Source organism: Sceloporus occidentalis, unplaced genomic scaffold, assembly GCF_023333645.1.
Source record: "Sceloporus occidentalis isolate IW3139 unplaced genomic scaffold, rSceOcc1.0.p SCAF_4, whole genome shotgun sequence".
In the NCBI taxonomy this organism is placed as follows: Eukaryota; Metazoa; Chordata; class Lepidosauria; order Squamata; family Phrynosomatidae; genus Sceloporus; species Sceloporus occidentalis.
The window spans coordinates 37,428,098-37,444,888 of NW_028316984.1; the positions used below are offsets into that span (position 1 = coordinate 37,428,098).

Consider the following 16,791-nt stretch of genomic DNA (forward strand, 5'->3'; position numbering starts at 1 on the left):
TTGAAAATATTTTAGTAAAGATGCACTTAACAACTCTGAAGATTGTTTACAGTACAGTTGGCAAACAGATTCACATATTTCAATGCAGACTGCAATTTCTCATTATATACATTCAAATTTAATATCTGGCTTTATTACATTGCTTTTTAGTTTTGATGAAATAATAAAACATAGCTAAAGATCTACTACATTAAAAAAAATTGGACAGTTTTCATGTTTAGACTGGACAGACATTTGACCATGTTGACTAATATATAGTCAGCCCTCCACATTTACGATTTCGATTTTTCCGGATTTGATTATTTGAAGATTTGATTAATGTGATCTCTCTAGGAATTTCTAGGTCCTCCAGTTCGACTCTGCTGAAAGTTGACTGTAGAATCATGTAGGAGGACCTAGAAATTTCTAGAAAGGTGTTCTCTCAGGTTTAAAAAAGTGTTGTTTTATTTGTGTTTTTTTCCACTTTCACAGGGGCCCTGTTCCCTTACCCTCAGTTAAGAGAGAGCCCACTGTAATCCAAGTGATCTAAGTTTTTGTCAAATACCACAATTTTTTTTATTATTAATACCGAAATATCTGCCCTTCAACATTCCTTGTCCCTCTCATTGCATGCAAAAAAGTCAGAGTTAACATACTAGGATTACAAAATGTCTTGAACTTAACCTTTGTAGTGTGCTGCATGTGCCTTTTAAAAATTCTGAATCTAGAGTTCTGTCTGTGCATATTATTTAATCAATTGTTTTAGCAGCAGTTGTCTCTAAAAATGTAATTCCAAGTCTATTTGTTTTTGTAATAGAATGCCAATGCTACTGGTGAGAGTTAAAGACCAGAGAGTTTTTAGAATAAAATTTAGTGGGTCAAAGTTGTAAAATGAGAATTATGTCATCAGAATTTTTCTCAGCATGAAGTAGTAGAGTCAGCACATCACAGTAGAGGTGTAACTTACACATTTGCAATGTTAATAACTAGATAATTAAATGCATGGATTAAAGATAGTGGGCTGTTCTTGAAAAGGTTGCAGGCTGACACGTGACAAATCATTTCACTAATACTTCCCTAGGTGAATGCTGCTGCTTTTCCTAGCTGAGGAAACAGATATTGAGTGGGGAACAAATAGACTTCACGTATCTTGGATGTGAGTTCAAAAAACTAACTTGAAAGCAGAAATCACTTCCCAAGCCTGAAATGAAAATAAAATAGAAAAACTTTCTCTACATTATTTTGTGTACGTTAGAAACTTGGCTGGACACAAATGAGTGATCTTGGTGATATTTGCGCCTCCAGCAGCTTGAGATATTATTAGGATGTGTTTATTCTCTTTCATAGTAGAAAGAAAGAAGATTTACCTAGACATAAGCATGCTAGCTGTTAAATGCAACAGAGAAGGTGCCAATCTAGAAAGCTTGCACTGAACAGGCTATCTGCTGCAGAAATAATAGCAAAAAGAAAAATTCTCTTACAGGCCATCCATGCTGCAGAAATAATCCAGTTTGACACTACTTTAATGGCCATGCTATGGACTTCTGGTAATTGTAGTTGTTGGGGCACCAGAGCTCTCTTACAGAGAAGGCTAAAGGTCTCATAAAATACAAATCTGAGGATTACATAGCATTGAGCCAGGGCAGTTAAAGCATTGTCAAACTACATTATTTTGGCAGTGCAGATGCAGTCTTAGTTTACAGTGGTATACATATTTATTACTATACTTGCAGTTTGAAGGCAGGTTGTAAAAGGATCTTGTAGTACCTTTGAGAATGAGAGAATGAAGTTGATTGCATAAGCTTCCGTATACTTATGTCTACAAAATCTTATGCAGCCAGCTTCTTTCTCTCAGTCTCAAAGTTGATACAAGATCCTTTTGCATACTAATCCAAACTAATATGGCTATATCTTTGAAGGCAGGTTGTATATGTCCAGCTTTCTAGTCCTTTTTTAGCCGAAAGAACATGGACCGAAGGGCTGAAGAGCAATCCTTAGTCAGCAAAAATAGATTGCAAATTGGAGAAACATCCTTGGGAGATCATCCAATCAGAAGTTTCAAACTTGCATAATTGTTCGGGGATAGTGGCAGCAAAGAACTCACACTAACAAATGCACTGCTCTTAAGAATTGCAAGATGTGTTCGAACCTGTCTTGTAAATGCTGGAAGGGCCAGTTTGCATTGCCAGTACACAAAGAATTATGTGGATTAATGCAGCTGTTTTCAGATACTGTACTTTGGAGGCCTAAATAGTGGCATTGTATTTAGAATGTGGCTCAGTTCACTGCTGGTTTTTTTATAACTGTGTTTCATGATTTAGTATATGTACAATTCTATTGCATTATATATCCACTATTATACAATAGACATACACACACACACAGAGTTATATTTACAGTACATATATACAGTTGTATATATAGCACATAATTGTGTGTTTTAGCATGCCTAAAAGTACCAGATTCTGTCTGATCTTGGAAGGTAGGCCTTGGTCAGTACTTGGATGGGAGACTGCCAACGAATACCAGGTGCTGTAGGTGATAGTTTGGGGGAAGGAGCTGGCAAACCACCTATGAGTATTCATTGCCTAAGAAAACCTTATGAAATTCATGGGGTCACCATATGTCAATAGGTGACCTAACGGCACACAAGCACACACAACTGTGTGTTTTGTGGCTTTATGTAGAAGATAGACGAGTTATTAGTCTGCCAGTTTTGTCAAGGCTGAGGCTACGTTCAATTAAAGCAGGGTATACAATTGGGGCTACATGCAGCCTTTGGCTGCTACCTCTGCATCCTTGAAACTGGTGGAAACCACGCCTGTTCAGCTGAGCTAAGCAAAAACACTTGCTTTCTTACTTCCAAGATAGTTATTTAATGGCTGCTACTACAAGTAGTGAATAAATAATTACACTGATGTGTGTTTGTATGTATGTAGGGGGATGTATAGGTGTGTGCATATATGATCCGCAGTCAGCAGTGGATGTGACCCATGGGCCCAAAGAATTCTATGGCGCGTTACAGACGGACCCATGAAGGGCCGTCATCACTCCGTCATTACGCATGAGGGGCAGCGCTTCCTGACGTGCCTTGCCCCTCGCGCGTAATGACTATGTCAAAATGGCGGTGGCCGTTCCACATGGCCGCTGCCATTTTGATGTAGCAGACGCTCTGCGTCCACACATCACGCGGCGGACTAGCGCCTCGCAGCGTCTCTTCCAGGGCCGAGGAAGGATCACAATTTTCGCGCTCCTTCTTTGCTGCGTCCGGGAACCACGCGGTTTGGATGCTGCGGTTCCCGGACGCAGCAACCAGCAGTGGCACGAGACTGCCCCTTCTGGGCCGTCTGTAACGCGCCTAAGTCACCTTGATTAGAACCTTATGTGAAAACTAATTCTTAGTAATCCTATTGTCAGTGTTCAACATGAACATTAAAGTCTATAGTACAAGTTGAGATTTAAAATTTTTTTATAGTTTAGCTAATCTGTGCCATATTTAGGAAGTGTGACAAATGGGCTGTGCATTGGTCAGTAGTCTATGTAAGGTCTAATCTGCACTGCAGAAATAATGCACTTTGACACTGCTTTAACGGCCATGGCGCAATATTATGGAACCCAAGGCGCCATCGTGTCCCCGATGCTATATAACATCTATATGAAGCCGCTGGGAGAAATCATCTGTGAATACGAGGCTGGGTGTTATCAGGCTGATGACACCCAAATATATTTCTCCATGTCCTGGTCATCAACGACAACGAGAGATTGCATCTCTCCCCTCAACCAGTGTCTTCAAGCAGTAATGGATTGGATGAGGGAAAACAAGCTCAAGTTGAATCCAGACAAAACAGAGATACTTATGGTAGGGCCCCCCAAACCAGATATTGGGCTGCAACCTCCAGTCCTAGAGGGGCTCACGCTCTCCTCGAAGGACTGTGTTCAAAGTCTGGGGGGTACTTCTTGACCCGTCGCTTCAGATGAGGAATCAGGTGAATGCGACAATCAAGAGCGCCTGTTATCAGCTTTGGCTGATACGCCAGCTGCGCCCTTTCCTGCAACAGGGTGACTTCGAAACTGTAGTACATGCGCTGGTAACCTCAAGACTTGATTTTTGCAATGCGCTCTACATGGGGCTACCCTTGTGCCTAGTCTGAAAACTCCAGTTGGTACAGAATATGGCAGCCAGGTTGGTCACAGGAACAGCAAGGAGTGACCATGTAACACCAATATTGAAGTCACTCCATTGGCTGCCTGTCAGTTTCCGGGCACAGTACAAGGTGTTGGTTATCACCTTTAAAGCCCTACATGGCTTGGGCCCAACCTATCTAAGGGATCGCCTGTTTCCATATAATCCACCCCTTACACTCAGGTCCTATGGGAGGAATTTATTAAAGCCCTTAAAGACCAGGTTCACGGCGACCTCCCAGAGGACATTTTCTGCAGCCGCTCCCAACTTATGGAATGGCCTGCCGGATGAGATCCATCAAATTTCTAATCTAGAGGACTTTAAAAAAAGCCATTAAGACGGATCTCTTCCGGGAGTCCTTCCCGGAATAAAATACTTGGCCACGAATAAGACTTCCCATCTAGTGAACTCTGCCCATGATGATTATTATTTGGATTAGTCGGCTTTCAATATGTAGTTTTTAATCTTATATTGTTTAATCTTGTTTTAAGGGGGGCACTATGTATATATGGATGCATTTTAACTTGTTATACGTCGCTTTGATTGCCTGGCAAAAAGCGGGATAGAAATAAAAAATTTATTATTATTATTATTATTATTATTATTATTATTTAGTGTGTTGTGGCACAAGAGCTAAATATCTCATAAAACTAACAATCCCAGAATTCCATAGCTTTGAGCCATGGCAGTTAAGGTGGTGTCAAACTGCATTATTTCCACAGTGCAGATTACACCTAAAATAAACTTGTCTTCCGATTTGCAGTCAGGTTTGCTGTTCTTAAAGGAACTGTACAGCCATTTAATAGTGAAGCGGAAAATTTGAAAGAAGGAAATTTCTTTTAAGTTTTGAGCTAGGATTTCAATTTTCTTCTGTGAATAGGCTTTCTAGTCAGTGATTTGCAGTGGCGGTAGTCTACTCCTCAGCCTCCAAACTGTGCTCTTGTGGTTGAAGGTTATCTCCATAAAAAGGATGGCATGTGACACATGGGGCTGCAGCAAGGGACAACAGTGAAAATTACTCACCCACCCACCCTGTATAGTTGAGTGCCCAGAATCTAGTATTGCTAGTAGAGTGTGGGGTTTCAATTTTAAGATACATGCCTCTGTGTCTGCTCTGTCTTTACTACTAACATTGTGCACTGAAAATATTTGACTTCACATATTTAGACTTTTGTGAAAATATGTTCATACAGACCTGGTTGGTAAGAACCAGACCACTTATGAATTGTTACTTTGGTGAGAATAGTATGAGATTCCATAACCAATGTAATTAAAATAATACTGTGTCTCCTTTTGGCTTCTTATTCTAAGGGGTAAGTTAACAAAGCGTTATTTCCACTTGTTTGCAGAGTAGAGTTGTCATAGATGATTCATGCCATAGCAAGCCAAGTTGTGATCTGTCAGGGTTAGTGACAGAACCAAATCTTTCAGGGCGTTCACACACTTTAACCTTCTCTTCAAATGAGGTGAGTTTTAGTGTGTCTGTATGTATTGTTGGTGTCCCCCATCAGACTTCATTTTTTGTTTAAAATGATACAGTAGGTTATTATATTTGTACCTTCAATATTATTATAATATTTAAATATATTACTATAAAGGATCTAAATGTTATTTGCCCCTTAATAATTTTTAGATTAATGAATGTGTTGTTGACTATCCTCACTAAACATATTGTCCATTATTTGCTAACATATTTTGTAAATACGTTCTGAATTTTAAACTGCAGAACTTATCAGAGTCAGCATAATTTATTAGATATTGCATTTTTGTATATTCATGTAAAATAGAGAGATCTTACTGCTCATTACTAAAGAAAGATATGTCTTCAGTGTGTTGATTTGCTATATAACCAGTTATTGTTGAAATTGTTCTAGATTCTTTATGCAGCCAATCCTTTGGGGGAAAGATCTAAATTAAATCTTCCAAATCTACCTTAATGATTTATTATCTCTATAAAAACTGCTCTTTACCTAAGGGTTTAAAAGTATAAGGTTTATACTCGACTATAAGTTGAGAAATTTATGCCCCAAAATTGACCCTAAAATTTTTGGGTAGACTTATATAAGGCTCAGTACATCAGTGGTACTTAGAAAGGTCCTAAAGCAAACAAGCCTGATGCCCCAATCTCCATTGAAAACCAATTTCTTCCCCCTCCAGTCTGTTTTGCAAGCCTTTGCTTCCTATCGGAAAAACTCCCCATTTAAATCCATTCGCTTCTCTGTCTGGTCCCATTTGCAAGACCTGGCTTCCTATTTAAAAAAAACCTCTCCATTTAAAACCATCTCTCCAATCCCTTTTGCAAGACCTTGCTTCCTATGGGGAAAAAAACACCTCTCCATTTAAAACCACTTGCTTCTGTCTCCAGTCCATTTTGCAGGACCTTTCTTCCTATAGAAACAACTCTCCATTTAAATTCACTTGCTTCCTTTCTCAATCCGATGGTAAAACCTCTCCCCAGTACCTGGGAATCGGTTGGGAGAGGTCCAGAGAAGAGGGAGGAGGAACGGAAATGGTATTTCCCCCTTTCCATCCTTCCTTATAGCCCCCTAAATTTTACCTTTGACTTATCCACGGGTCATACCAAAATCCAGGATTTTGACCCTGAAGTCTTCCCTCGACTTATACATGAGTTCGACTTGTACATACCGTATATACTTGACTATAAGTCGACCACATGTATAAGTCGAGGACAGGTTTGGGTGCCAAAATTATGGACTTTGATATGACCCTTGGATAAGTCGAGAGTAAAATTTAGGGGGATATAACAAAGGATCTAAAGGATGAAGCAAAGCAAAACAATGTCAAATAACTTCCAAAATTCAAGCAGACATAAATCTCTGTGCTCACTCTTAAGGCTGGCTGGATGAGAGAATAGAGGGGGGTCAACACTTCCAGGGCATATTATACTCTTCACTTTCACCAGGGGATGTTTTTTTCTTTGAAATAAGCGTTCAGATACAGTACTTACATTGACCTGTGGATAAGTCGACTCAGGTTTTTAGGGTCAATTTTTTTGACCTAAATTTCTAGACTTATACATGAGTATATACAGTAAATATATACAGTACTGTTCCTTCTGCCTTTCTCCCAAATTCAATTTTGCACTCAAAGCAGCACGATGTTGTGTTCATTCCTTATGCTGTCTTATATGAAGATTGTTTGCTTTACTGCCCAAGGAGCCCATACTGTGATCTTTTAATATGTACTGGGACAAATATGTCCAAATCTTCACTTGTTAGTAAATCCCAGAATAGTTTTCTGCTGTGCAAGTCTCATTTCTCCAGCTTTCGTTTTATATTTTCTGAATCTACTTGCTTACTTTTGCCTTAGTTTTTGCTCTTTTTCTAGTCTCTCACTTACCACTACCATCACCATCATTCGTATTCTTATTTTCTGTATCTTTTGCCATGATGTTAGCAGGAAAAGTCACAAAAGTCCTTTAATCTTCTCTTACACATTTGCTCCAGCTAATAAAGTCTTCACTAGGAAAGTATTACGGTACATCATGTAAACCTACATGACAGGCAGCTACTCCCTTCTCTGTAGCAGTCACCTTTGCATGAGAAAGTGAATGGCACAATGAATCATAGAATCATAGAGTTGGAAGAGACCGCAAGGGCCATCCAGTCCAACCCCCTGCCATGCAGGAACTCTCAGTCAAAGCATCCCTGACAGATGGCCATCCAGCCTCTGCTTAAAGACCTCCAAGGAAGGAGACTCCACTACACTCCGAGGAAGGAGTGTGTTCCACTGTTGAACAGCCCTTACTGTCAGAAAGTTCCTCCTAATGCTGAGGTGGGATCTCTTTTCCTGTAGCTTGCATCCATTGCTCCAGGTCCTAGTCTCTGGGGCAGCAGAAAACAAGTCAGCTACCTCCTCAATATGATATCACTTCAAGTATTTAAACAGGGCTATCATATCTCCTCTTAACCTTCTCTTCTCCAGGCTAAACATCCCCACCTCCCTAAGTCGTTCCTCATAGGGCATGGTTTCCAGACCCGTGACCATTTTGGTCGCCCACCTTTGGACACGCTCCAGTTTTTCAACATCCTTTTTAAATTGTGGTGTCCAGAACTAGATGCAATATTCCAGGTGGGGCCTGAACAGAGCAGAATAGAGTGACACTATTACTTCCCTTGATCTAGACACTATAATTCTATTGATGCAGCCTAAAATTTCTTTGGCCTTGTTAGCTGCCGCATTGCACTGTTGACTCATGTTCAACTTGTGGTCTACTTGGACTCCTAGATCCCTTTCACATGTAGTCTCGTTCAGCCAGGTGTCCCCCATCTTATATCTGTGCATTTTATTTTTCCGCCCTAAGTGCAGTACCTTACATTTCTCCTTGTTGAAGTTCATTTTGTTAGCTGTGGCCCAACTTTCTAGTCTATTCAGGACATTTTGAATTTTGATCCTGTCCTCTGTGGTGTTAGCTACTCCTCCTAATTTGGTTTCATCTGCAAATTTGATAAGTATGCTCCCAATTCTGTCATCCAAGTTATTGATAAAGATGTTGAATATCACTGGCCCTAGAGCCCTGTGGGACCCCACAGGTCACTTCTCTCCAGGATGAAAAAGAGCCATTGTTGAGCACCCTTTGGGTTCGGCCAGTCAACCAATTGCAAATCCATGTAACGGTTATGTTGTCTAGCCCACATTTCACTAGCTTGTTTGCAAGAATGTCATGGGGAACCTTGTCAAAAGCCTTACTGAAATCAAGATATACTATATCCACAGCATTCCCTTCATCTACCAAGCTGGTTAATTTATCAAAGAAAACTATCAGATTTGTCTGGCATGACTTCTTTCTCTGAAACCCGTGTTGACTTTTTGTGATTATGGCATTGCTTTCTAGATGTTCACTGACTCTCTGTTTAATGATCTGCTCCAGAATCTTTCCTGGTATAGATGTCAGACTAACTGGATGATAATTGTTGGGATCCTCTTTTTTCCCCTTTTTGAAGATGGGGACAACATTTGCCCTCCTCCAGTCTGCTGGGACTTCTCCTGTTCTCCAGGAGTTTACTTACTATGAAGTCTCTTCTGGTCTGCTGTACAGGAGGCCTTTATCTCTATCTCTCTAGTGACTGCAGTCATCACTTACAGCCATCACTTTATGCAGTAGAGATTTCTGCCCTTTGATGACTCTTTGTGTCATTGGGTGGGCAGTGGAGGTGAAGGGTCTACCTAGCACTCTACGTACATCTCTTCTCTGAAGAATTCCCCTGCCCCTTTGTCTTTGCATGGAGTTATAAATCCTAGAGTATTGTATACTAAAAATCCTACTTTGTGATCCTTGCCTTTCCTGGATCGGGCTAGGAGGTTCATGGTAAACTTAAATGGACCTTCACCATAAAATAACCAATATACCATTTTTTTTCTCTAAGAAAACCAGTACGGTGTAGTACTTTGAGTACTGGACTAGAATAACAGAAGACTATGGTTTTCCCACTCCTATTCCCACTCAGCAATGGAAACCTTCGGGGTGACCTTGGGCAAGTCACACTCTCTCAGCCTCAGAGAAGGGCAAGGGCAAACTCTTCTGAAAAGAAGACTCCATGATAAGGTTGCCATAAGTTGGAAGTTACTTGAAGATACAACAACAACCATTTTCTCTCTCAGTAGCAATAGAGAATATCTGGAATACATCCTTGGAGCATCCCAGAGAATGCATGTTTTGTATCTAAAAAAATAATGAGATAGGTTATCTGTAATAATGAGTGTAACAATTTGAAGTTTCTTAATAAACATTACATACTTGTTTAGTCTGAAAAATTTAATATAACCAAAAACTGGGGTAGAGGGAATGTAGTGTGAGATCTAGTTAAACCCTACTGCTTCTATAGACTCTCCTTCTTCATGGTCTCTGTGAACCACACAAATGGGTTATTCTGCGCCTGCGCAAAATGCTGGGATCCTTCTTCCACATCTGCTCCAGAAATTTTCGGGAATGCACAGGAGATGGTACTTAGAAAATGACCTGAGAAGTTTCTGTACCATGCCTATTACTTGCTGATGCCTCATTTTTATGATATATTTAAAATGTTTTATTTATTTAACCCAATGTAACTGGTAGTTCATAAGTTGTGTCTCATACTGCAGTTTCATGTGGTCCTGAAAGTACAAAATATTGAAAAACTGGGATCTAGTTATTAGGAGTAGACTGTTTGAAATTTCAATGATGTATGAAAGGGGTGGCTCACTTTCAACCTTAATTTATCAAATTTAGCATAAGATAATTTTGCCTATTCAGAACTACTGTTGCAAGTGAAAATTGGGGGGGGGGGGCGGGCTGTGGCTATATGTACAACCATATTCTTATTTTTTTAATTATTGAATTCAATAGATTTACAACAATAAACACGATAAAATAACATTAACATTTATAAGTATCAGGATGGTATGATCATAGTGTTTGAAACTGGTGACCAGTCAGTTTGTAATTCATGTAGTTTTGTCTCTCCAGTAAGTTTCTTGTGTAGCACACAAAGTTATTTAGTATGTACAACATTTTCACATGTCAAACTAAACAAATAATTTAGTTTGAGCATAACAACAGAGATTGATGCAAGATTAGTTTAAATTTGAAGTATTCCTACTTTATGGTAAATGCAAATAAAAAACATTTTTCCAGAAGGTGCATACCACTTGGAAAAATAATCTTATAGTAAGTCAGAAACCACTGTTGTCACTTAAGAAATGAGAGGGAGATCTAATGGGGAAAAGTGTTGACCTGATACCACTCTTTGTTCAGCTGTTGTGGACTTTTTACATGTGGTGCAATTGGTGGCTGCAACTTATTTTGGCTAGAATTTATAAATAGCATGACAGTTGTCCAGAAATGTACTAAAAACAGTATGGCAAGCGTAGTTACATTAACCTAAATACAGTTCAAAGTTGACAGAAAGCAAAAACACAACATAAAATCTTGATTGATACTACTGTCACAATTTCTCTTTGGCAAAACAGATAGATCATGTAGTTTTTACTATATGTTATTGAGTAAGAAATAAAACAATCCTATCTTAACCAAAGATTATATGATAGCTTTAGAGAATCGAGAGCCCATTTTTTTCTTAGTGACCTTGAAAGCCATAATACATCCAGAGGAAGTTGACATATGAGAAGATCGTGTCTATACTGTCTTTAGCTATATACTGTATCACCTTAATGAGATTCAGGGAATAGTTCAGACAAACTGTAGCACTTTAATAGAAGTTTAATATACACTTTTTTGCTTTTTGCAATTAATTACATGGTAGAATTACTGTATTTGTGTAACTTAAAAGCTGAACTGTAACAATTGTCACAATCCTGGTTTTTTGTGGGTTTTTTTGGGGCTATGTAGCCATGTTCTAGAAGATTTTCTTCCTGACGTTTCGCCAGCATCTGTGGCTGGCATCTTCAAGATGCTGGTGAAACGTCAGGAAGAAAATTTTCTAGAACATGGCCACATAGCCCGAAAAAAACATGTATGCTGGCCATGAAAGCCTTCAACTTCACATGTCACAATCCTGTTGAAGGACTTCATCAGCAGAAACAGTATTTGTTTAAAATCAATAGGTACAAAAGATGCTTGGTTCCCTTGGCCTAGTTTTTACTCTAAAAACTAGTACAGTAATTCCCACCACCACCACTAGTAGTGTACTTCTACAATTGTATTTTTTTCTTTTCCCCAGCCTAGTTTCAGCTACAAACAGATGTTGCAGTATACATAGGGGGAAATAAATAAATGATAGAAATGAACTTTACTACATTTGATCTAAATATAAAAATCCTTCACATAAAAAGACCAGAATCTGGTTTAAATGTATTTTTTCAACATTTTATCAGTATTTAGAATGATTATAAAATGATCATAGTTGAAAATTATCATCCATTTAATGCAATCTTTGTTTTCTAGGTATCTATGAAAAGAGTTTTAAATCATTTGTCAGAGATATAGAAGTGTTCTGGTATAGGCTGGGAGACATTATGTAGCTACAGAACTAAGAAGGTTATGCATTCATAACTGCCTTAGTGAATTCCAGTCATACTAACAAAAGAAAAAACTTCAAAATTGGCCTTTGTGAAAACCTTTGAGGATTTTACACTTTAGAAATGCTGCATTTTTTTAAATAAAATCAGTAAATTAAATTAAGTAGACACTGATTTGCTTGTTTTTTCTTGATCAGGCTTTAGATGATGAGCCATTAACTACAGGGAAACAAAACCAGTGGCACAGTAGACCCATTTCTGAGTGGACAAACCAACAGGTATGCCATTGGCTAATGGGAATGAACATGGAGCAGTATATTGCAGAATTCACAGTCAAGAATATTGATGGACAACAGTTGATGCTGCTTGACAGTGATAAATTGAAGGTAAGTTTGATTCATACCAACAGTATTTACAGTGGGCACTCGCCTTACGCGGGGATCCGTTCCGGATCCCTCAGTGTAAGGTGAATTCCGCCTATGCTCAAGCCCCATTGTAAACAATGGGGCTCGTGCACGGCGGCGCACAGGGCGCAACGTGCGCGTGCCCATTCAATTGAATGGGACGCGCTGCCCCTTCTGCCCCGTGTGTGCCCCGTGGCTTGAGCAAGTATGCTCAAGCTGCGTAAGGCGCGCCCGCGTATGACACAGGCACGCTGTATTATGGTTGGCAACAGGTGCTTGCGGACACGCTATACACGGATTTAAGCCTACGTGGTAAAGCTGCGCGGGGTAGCACGTCCCACTGGCGCCACCACACGTACAAGCCCCACTCACTTGAATGGGGCTCGAGCATAGGCGGAATTTGCCTTACACAGGGGGGTCCGGAACGGATCCCCGCATAAGGCAAGGTTCCACTGTATTCTCTACCTTTCTCTAGTATAAAACTAATACTCCAGAGAAACAATTCTTAATACAAAAATATTTGAGTCTGTGCAGGGTATGGGCTGATAAACTGTATAACAGTCCTCAAGAAACAACTTAGGGATTGAGCAAGGTGGAATAAAACTAGAGAACTGATCCAGTGTCTGTTCTGCCATGACTGTACCATACATTTTGCTCCTTTCCCAAACAAAGAAAGTAGTAGGAGTGTCTATCAGTCTGTATTATCTTGCCCTTACACCTCTTTCACTTTTTGAAGAACTCCTTTGCAACCATGGGCCCTTGAAGGCAGCTACTTCCAGTGCAGAAAGTCTGAAAAGTCAAAAAACAGCAGAAACATTCTGAAAAAACAGAATTGATAAACTGTACATAGTGTGAGTAGAGAAGAACAGGATACCTAACAAATGCTCTTAGTTCTATAAAGATACAATGTTGATCTGTGTGGGTGCAGAGTGACCTATATATATGAATCACTGAGACCATGAAGAACTTACATTATACATTAATTATTGCTGCCACTTGCAGTTGTTGGTGTTTGCCTTGAGGTCATTTCCTACTAGAGTGAACCCATTGTGGGATTGATATACTTAGTTGTATTAGTAGGATTTAACACCCTGTTATCACCTCTGGATTCCCTCCATCCATTTTTGGTTACATTTAAAATTTCAGAATAAGAAAGTATCTAGTATTTACTAAGAAACTTCAGAATTATACACATTATTATAGAAATCATTCTTTCAAGATACAAAAAATGCATTCTTTGGAATGATCCAAAAATGTATTTCAAATATTTTCTCTTTACAGAGAGAGAAAATGGTGGTGGTTGTGTCCCTTCCAAGTAAATTCCAAATTATGACAACCCTATCAAGGGGCTTTCTTAGCATGCTCTTGTCATTCTCTGAGGTTGAGAGAGTGTGTCTTGCCCAAGGTCACCCACTGGGTATTCATGGCTGATGGGATTCAAACCCAGGTTGCCAGGTCATTGTCCAGCGCTCAAAACTACAACACATGCTGGGCTCTTACCTTGCATCGTACAGTACTAAGGCATAATCCCCACTGGCATTGATAGGGCTTCTTGGTTTAGGGTTGGACTGTAAAATAATTTTTCAAGTTGATTTCTTACACTTGACAGTACAGTCTTAGGAATGTCTATCCAGACATTCATTGTGGGCTTATACCCAGGTAGGTGGATATAGAATTGCAGCCTGATTTTTCTATTATGTAAAACAAATTCATTTTAAAAATTATGTACTAGTAGAAGAAAGAGGAAGCTTTGAAAAGTATGGAATGTTCTCATGTTCAAAAATAACTCATAAGTCTTTCCAGTTTTATCCTATGTTGCCATCTGCTGATTAAAAAATATACTACACTTGCCTAACGATCTGATATAAGTTGAGTCTCCCTTATCTGGAATTCCAAAATCTGAAGTATTCCAAAATTGCTCACATGGCAGCTGAGATAGTGACACCTTTGTTTTCTGATGGTTCAATGTACACAAACTTTGTTTCATGCACAGAATTATTTAAAATTATGTGTATAAAGTTACCTTCAGGCTATGTGTATAAAGTGTATATGAATCATAGATGAATTTCATGTTTAGACTTGGATTCCATTTCCAAGATACCTCATTATATATATGCAAATATTCCAAAATTCAAAAAAATTCTGAAATGCTTTCTGGTCCCAAGCATTTTGGGTAAGGGAGACTGAACCTGTACTTTGTTATGCTAGAACATGTTTTTTGTTTTTCAACTGAGTTTGGTACAATCCCTTCCACTTTGGAAATTAGGATCGTATGAGTGAACTCTCATTTTTACCTTTATAAATAGTCAAGTTGGGTTGTCTTAAAAGGTGGTGACTGCACCTATTGCCAGAAAGAATTTGAATTCACATCTGTCCAGTGCAGGTCCAACAATTTTAGCTCCTACACTGTTACAGAATTTACTGGTGCATAAAATGAGTTCTCTGTCCTTGTGCCACAGTGTAAATGCAGGTCCCATCAGAGTTTTAACAACTTTGAATGTTAGGAAATGCAAGTCCAAAAATTCAGTTGAATGCATATTTGGTTCTTTAGATCTCAGCCTAGAATGCTACAGTAAGAACATTTTTAAATGACAGATATTCAGAAGAGAGTGACTCCTAGCCAAAGATTTTAAATTTCCTTCTGTTGTATCGAGACTAAGGCCTGAAACAGACCAGCCAAAGAGACCAGTATGAGGCTACGCTGGAACCATAGCAACCACATGCTCCCGATCCAGGTTGCTGCCACGGTCCTGAACTGGGTTGGAAGGAATGCATTGCATCCGCTCCTGCTTGGCCTGGTTCTTCCCAGATGATATGGGCTCGGCGTAGCTTCTAGCCATGTTCGGGGTGTATCATCTGACCTCTATGCCCCGAACACCCCTGGAATCTATGTCATTTTGCCCATGTGTTTTGGGCCTTAGTCATACTTGTAGTAGATCAAGTGGATTTGATTGGATTTAAGTTTGGATCTGACTCATCAAAACTAGTTGAATTTATTTGAGGTGTGACCAATTTGTTCATTGATTTCTACCAGTACAGTGATGAGCTGCTTAAAGTACAGTGGGCCCTCTGTATCCGCAGACTTGCCATCCGTGGATTTAAGCATCTGTGGACAGCAAGCCCATGGGGGGGAGGGGGAGGAAGAAAGAAGGAAGTGGAGGGAGGAGGAGGACTGAAGAAGCCATGGAGGGGAAGGAGGAAGGAGCAGGGAGAAGAGGTGGGAGAAGGTGGGAGCAGTGGAGTCTAGGGGGTTGTGGACCACCTGCTGCCTGCAGTTGCTCCTTGGGGCCATGTAGGTGCTGCTCCAGGCCTCGTGAGGGTCTCTGGGCCTTGTGGGGTCTCCAGGTGGGCAGGAAGTGACCGTTTCCATGGCTTGTGTGGCACTTCCCCCACACAGCCATTTCTCTGCCCAGGCAGGAGTTTTCCCGGCCCACATGGCACTTCTCCCGGCCAGCACAGCTGTTTCTCTGGCCCCAGAAGTTCCCCCTCCTCACACCAGTGTGGGATCCCCACTGGGTGGGAGGAAGCCACAGAGGAGGAGGGAGGAGGAGCAGGAGGAAGTGGCAGCAGAGGTTTCTTGCCACCAGCCGACAGGTGAAAGCAGGGAGGGAGGATGCATCAGGTGAAGTCCCATTGTCCCCACGCCACCATTGAGGACAATGGGACTTGAGCATCCACAGATTTTGGTATCTGTGGGGGGGCGGGGGTCCTGAATGGATCCCCCACAAATGCTGAGGGCCCACTGTAATAGCAGATTCACTACATGTAAAATACCACGCGTTCATGCTGGGTAAACTTAACTATGAACCAGACCATATATAGAAAACATTTTCTTACAGTCCCAGGAATAAATGCAGCAGTCATTTTAACATTAACCTTTTCCCATAGTTGTGGTTTGTGGTTGAGGGAGTGCTCATGTTGGGGCCTTATGCTACTATAACTGGAGGTTGATGCTATAGGATCTACTTCTTACTGTGATGCAGTACCTTTTTGTAGGAAGTTTGCTTGGCAACATAAGAGCTGCTGCATAGTTCCATGGCAAAGTTCTGTCTTTTTACCACTGGCTGGCCATGGAGGTTGTGCCATGAAAGTTTCTTGTTAGTCATCTCTCTACTGCCTCCCAAGTCCAAACTGTATCCAGGTATACAGACAGAACTTTACCCTTAGCAAGTTTTAGTTTTATAGAGGCCTTCATCAATGTGTTACAGTAATGGTAATTCTAAACATTGGTCCATATTCTACATTGTC

The 16,791-nt window shown here is 40.2% G+C and overlaps 1 protein-coding gene across 3 annotated transcripts in view; it reads left to right on the forward strand.

Annotated features, from left to right (window-relative positions):
* The window catches only part of LOC149313754 (neurabin-1-like), a 73,218-nt gene that overhangs the window by 54,137 nt on the left and 2,290 nt on the right, over positions 1-16,791 (forward strand). For 2 of the 3 annotated variants that reach the window (XM_089519735.1, XM_089519737.1), the window contains 2 exons: positions 5,512-5,628; positions 12,337-12,525. In XM_089519735.1, coding sequence (XP_089375861.1) covers positions 5,512-5,628; positions 12,337-12,525 — 306 coding nt within the window. The remainder of the gene's footprint in view (positions 1-5,511; positions 5,629-12,336; positions 12,526-16,791) is intronic. The other variant, XM_089519738.1, reaches the window with a different exon arrangement.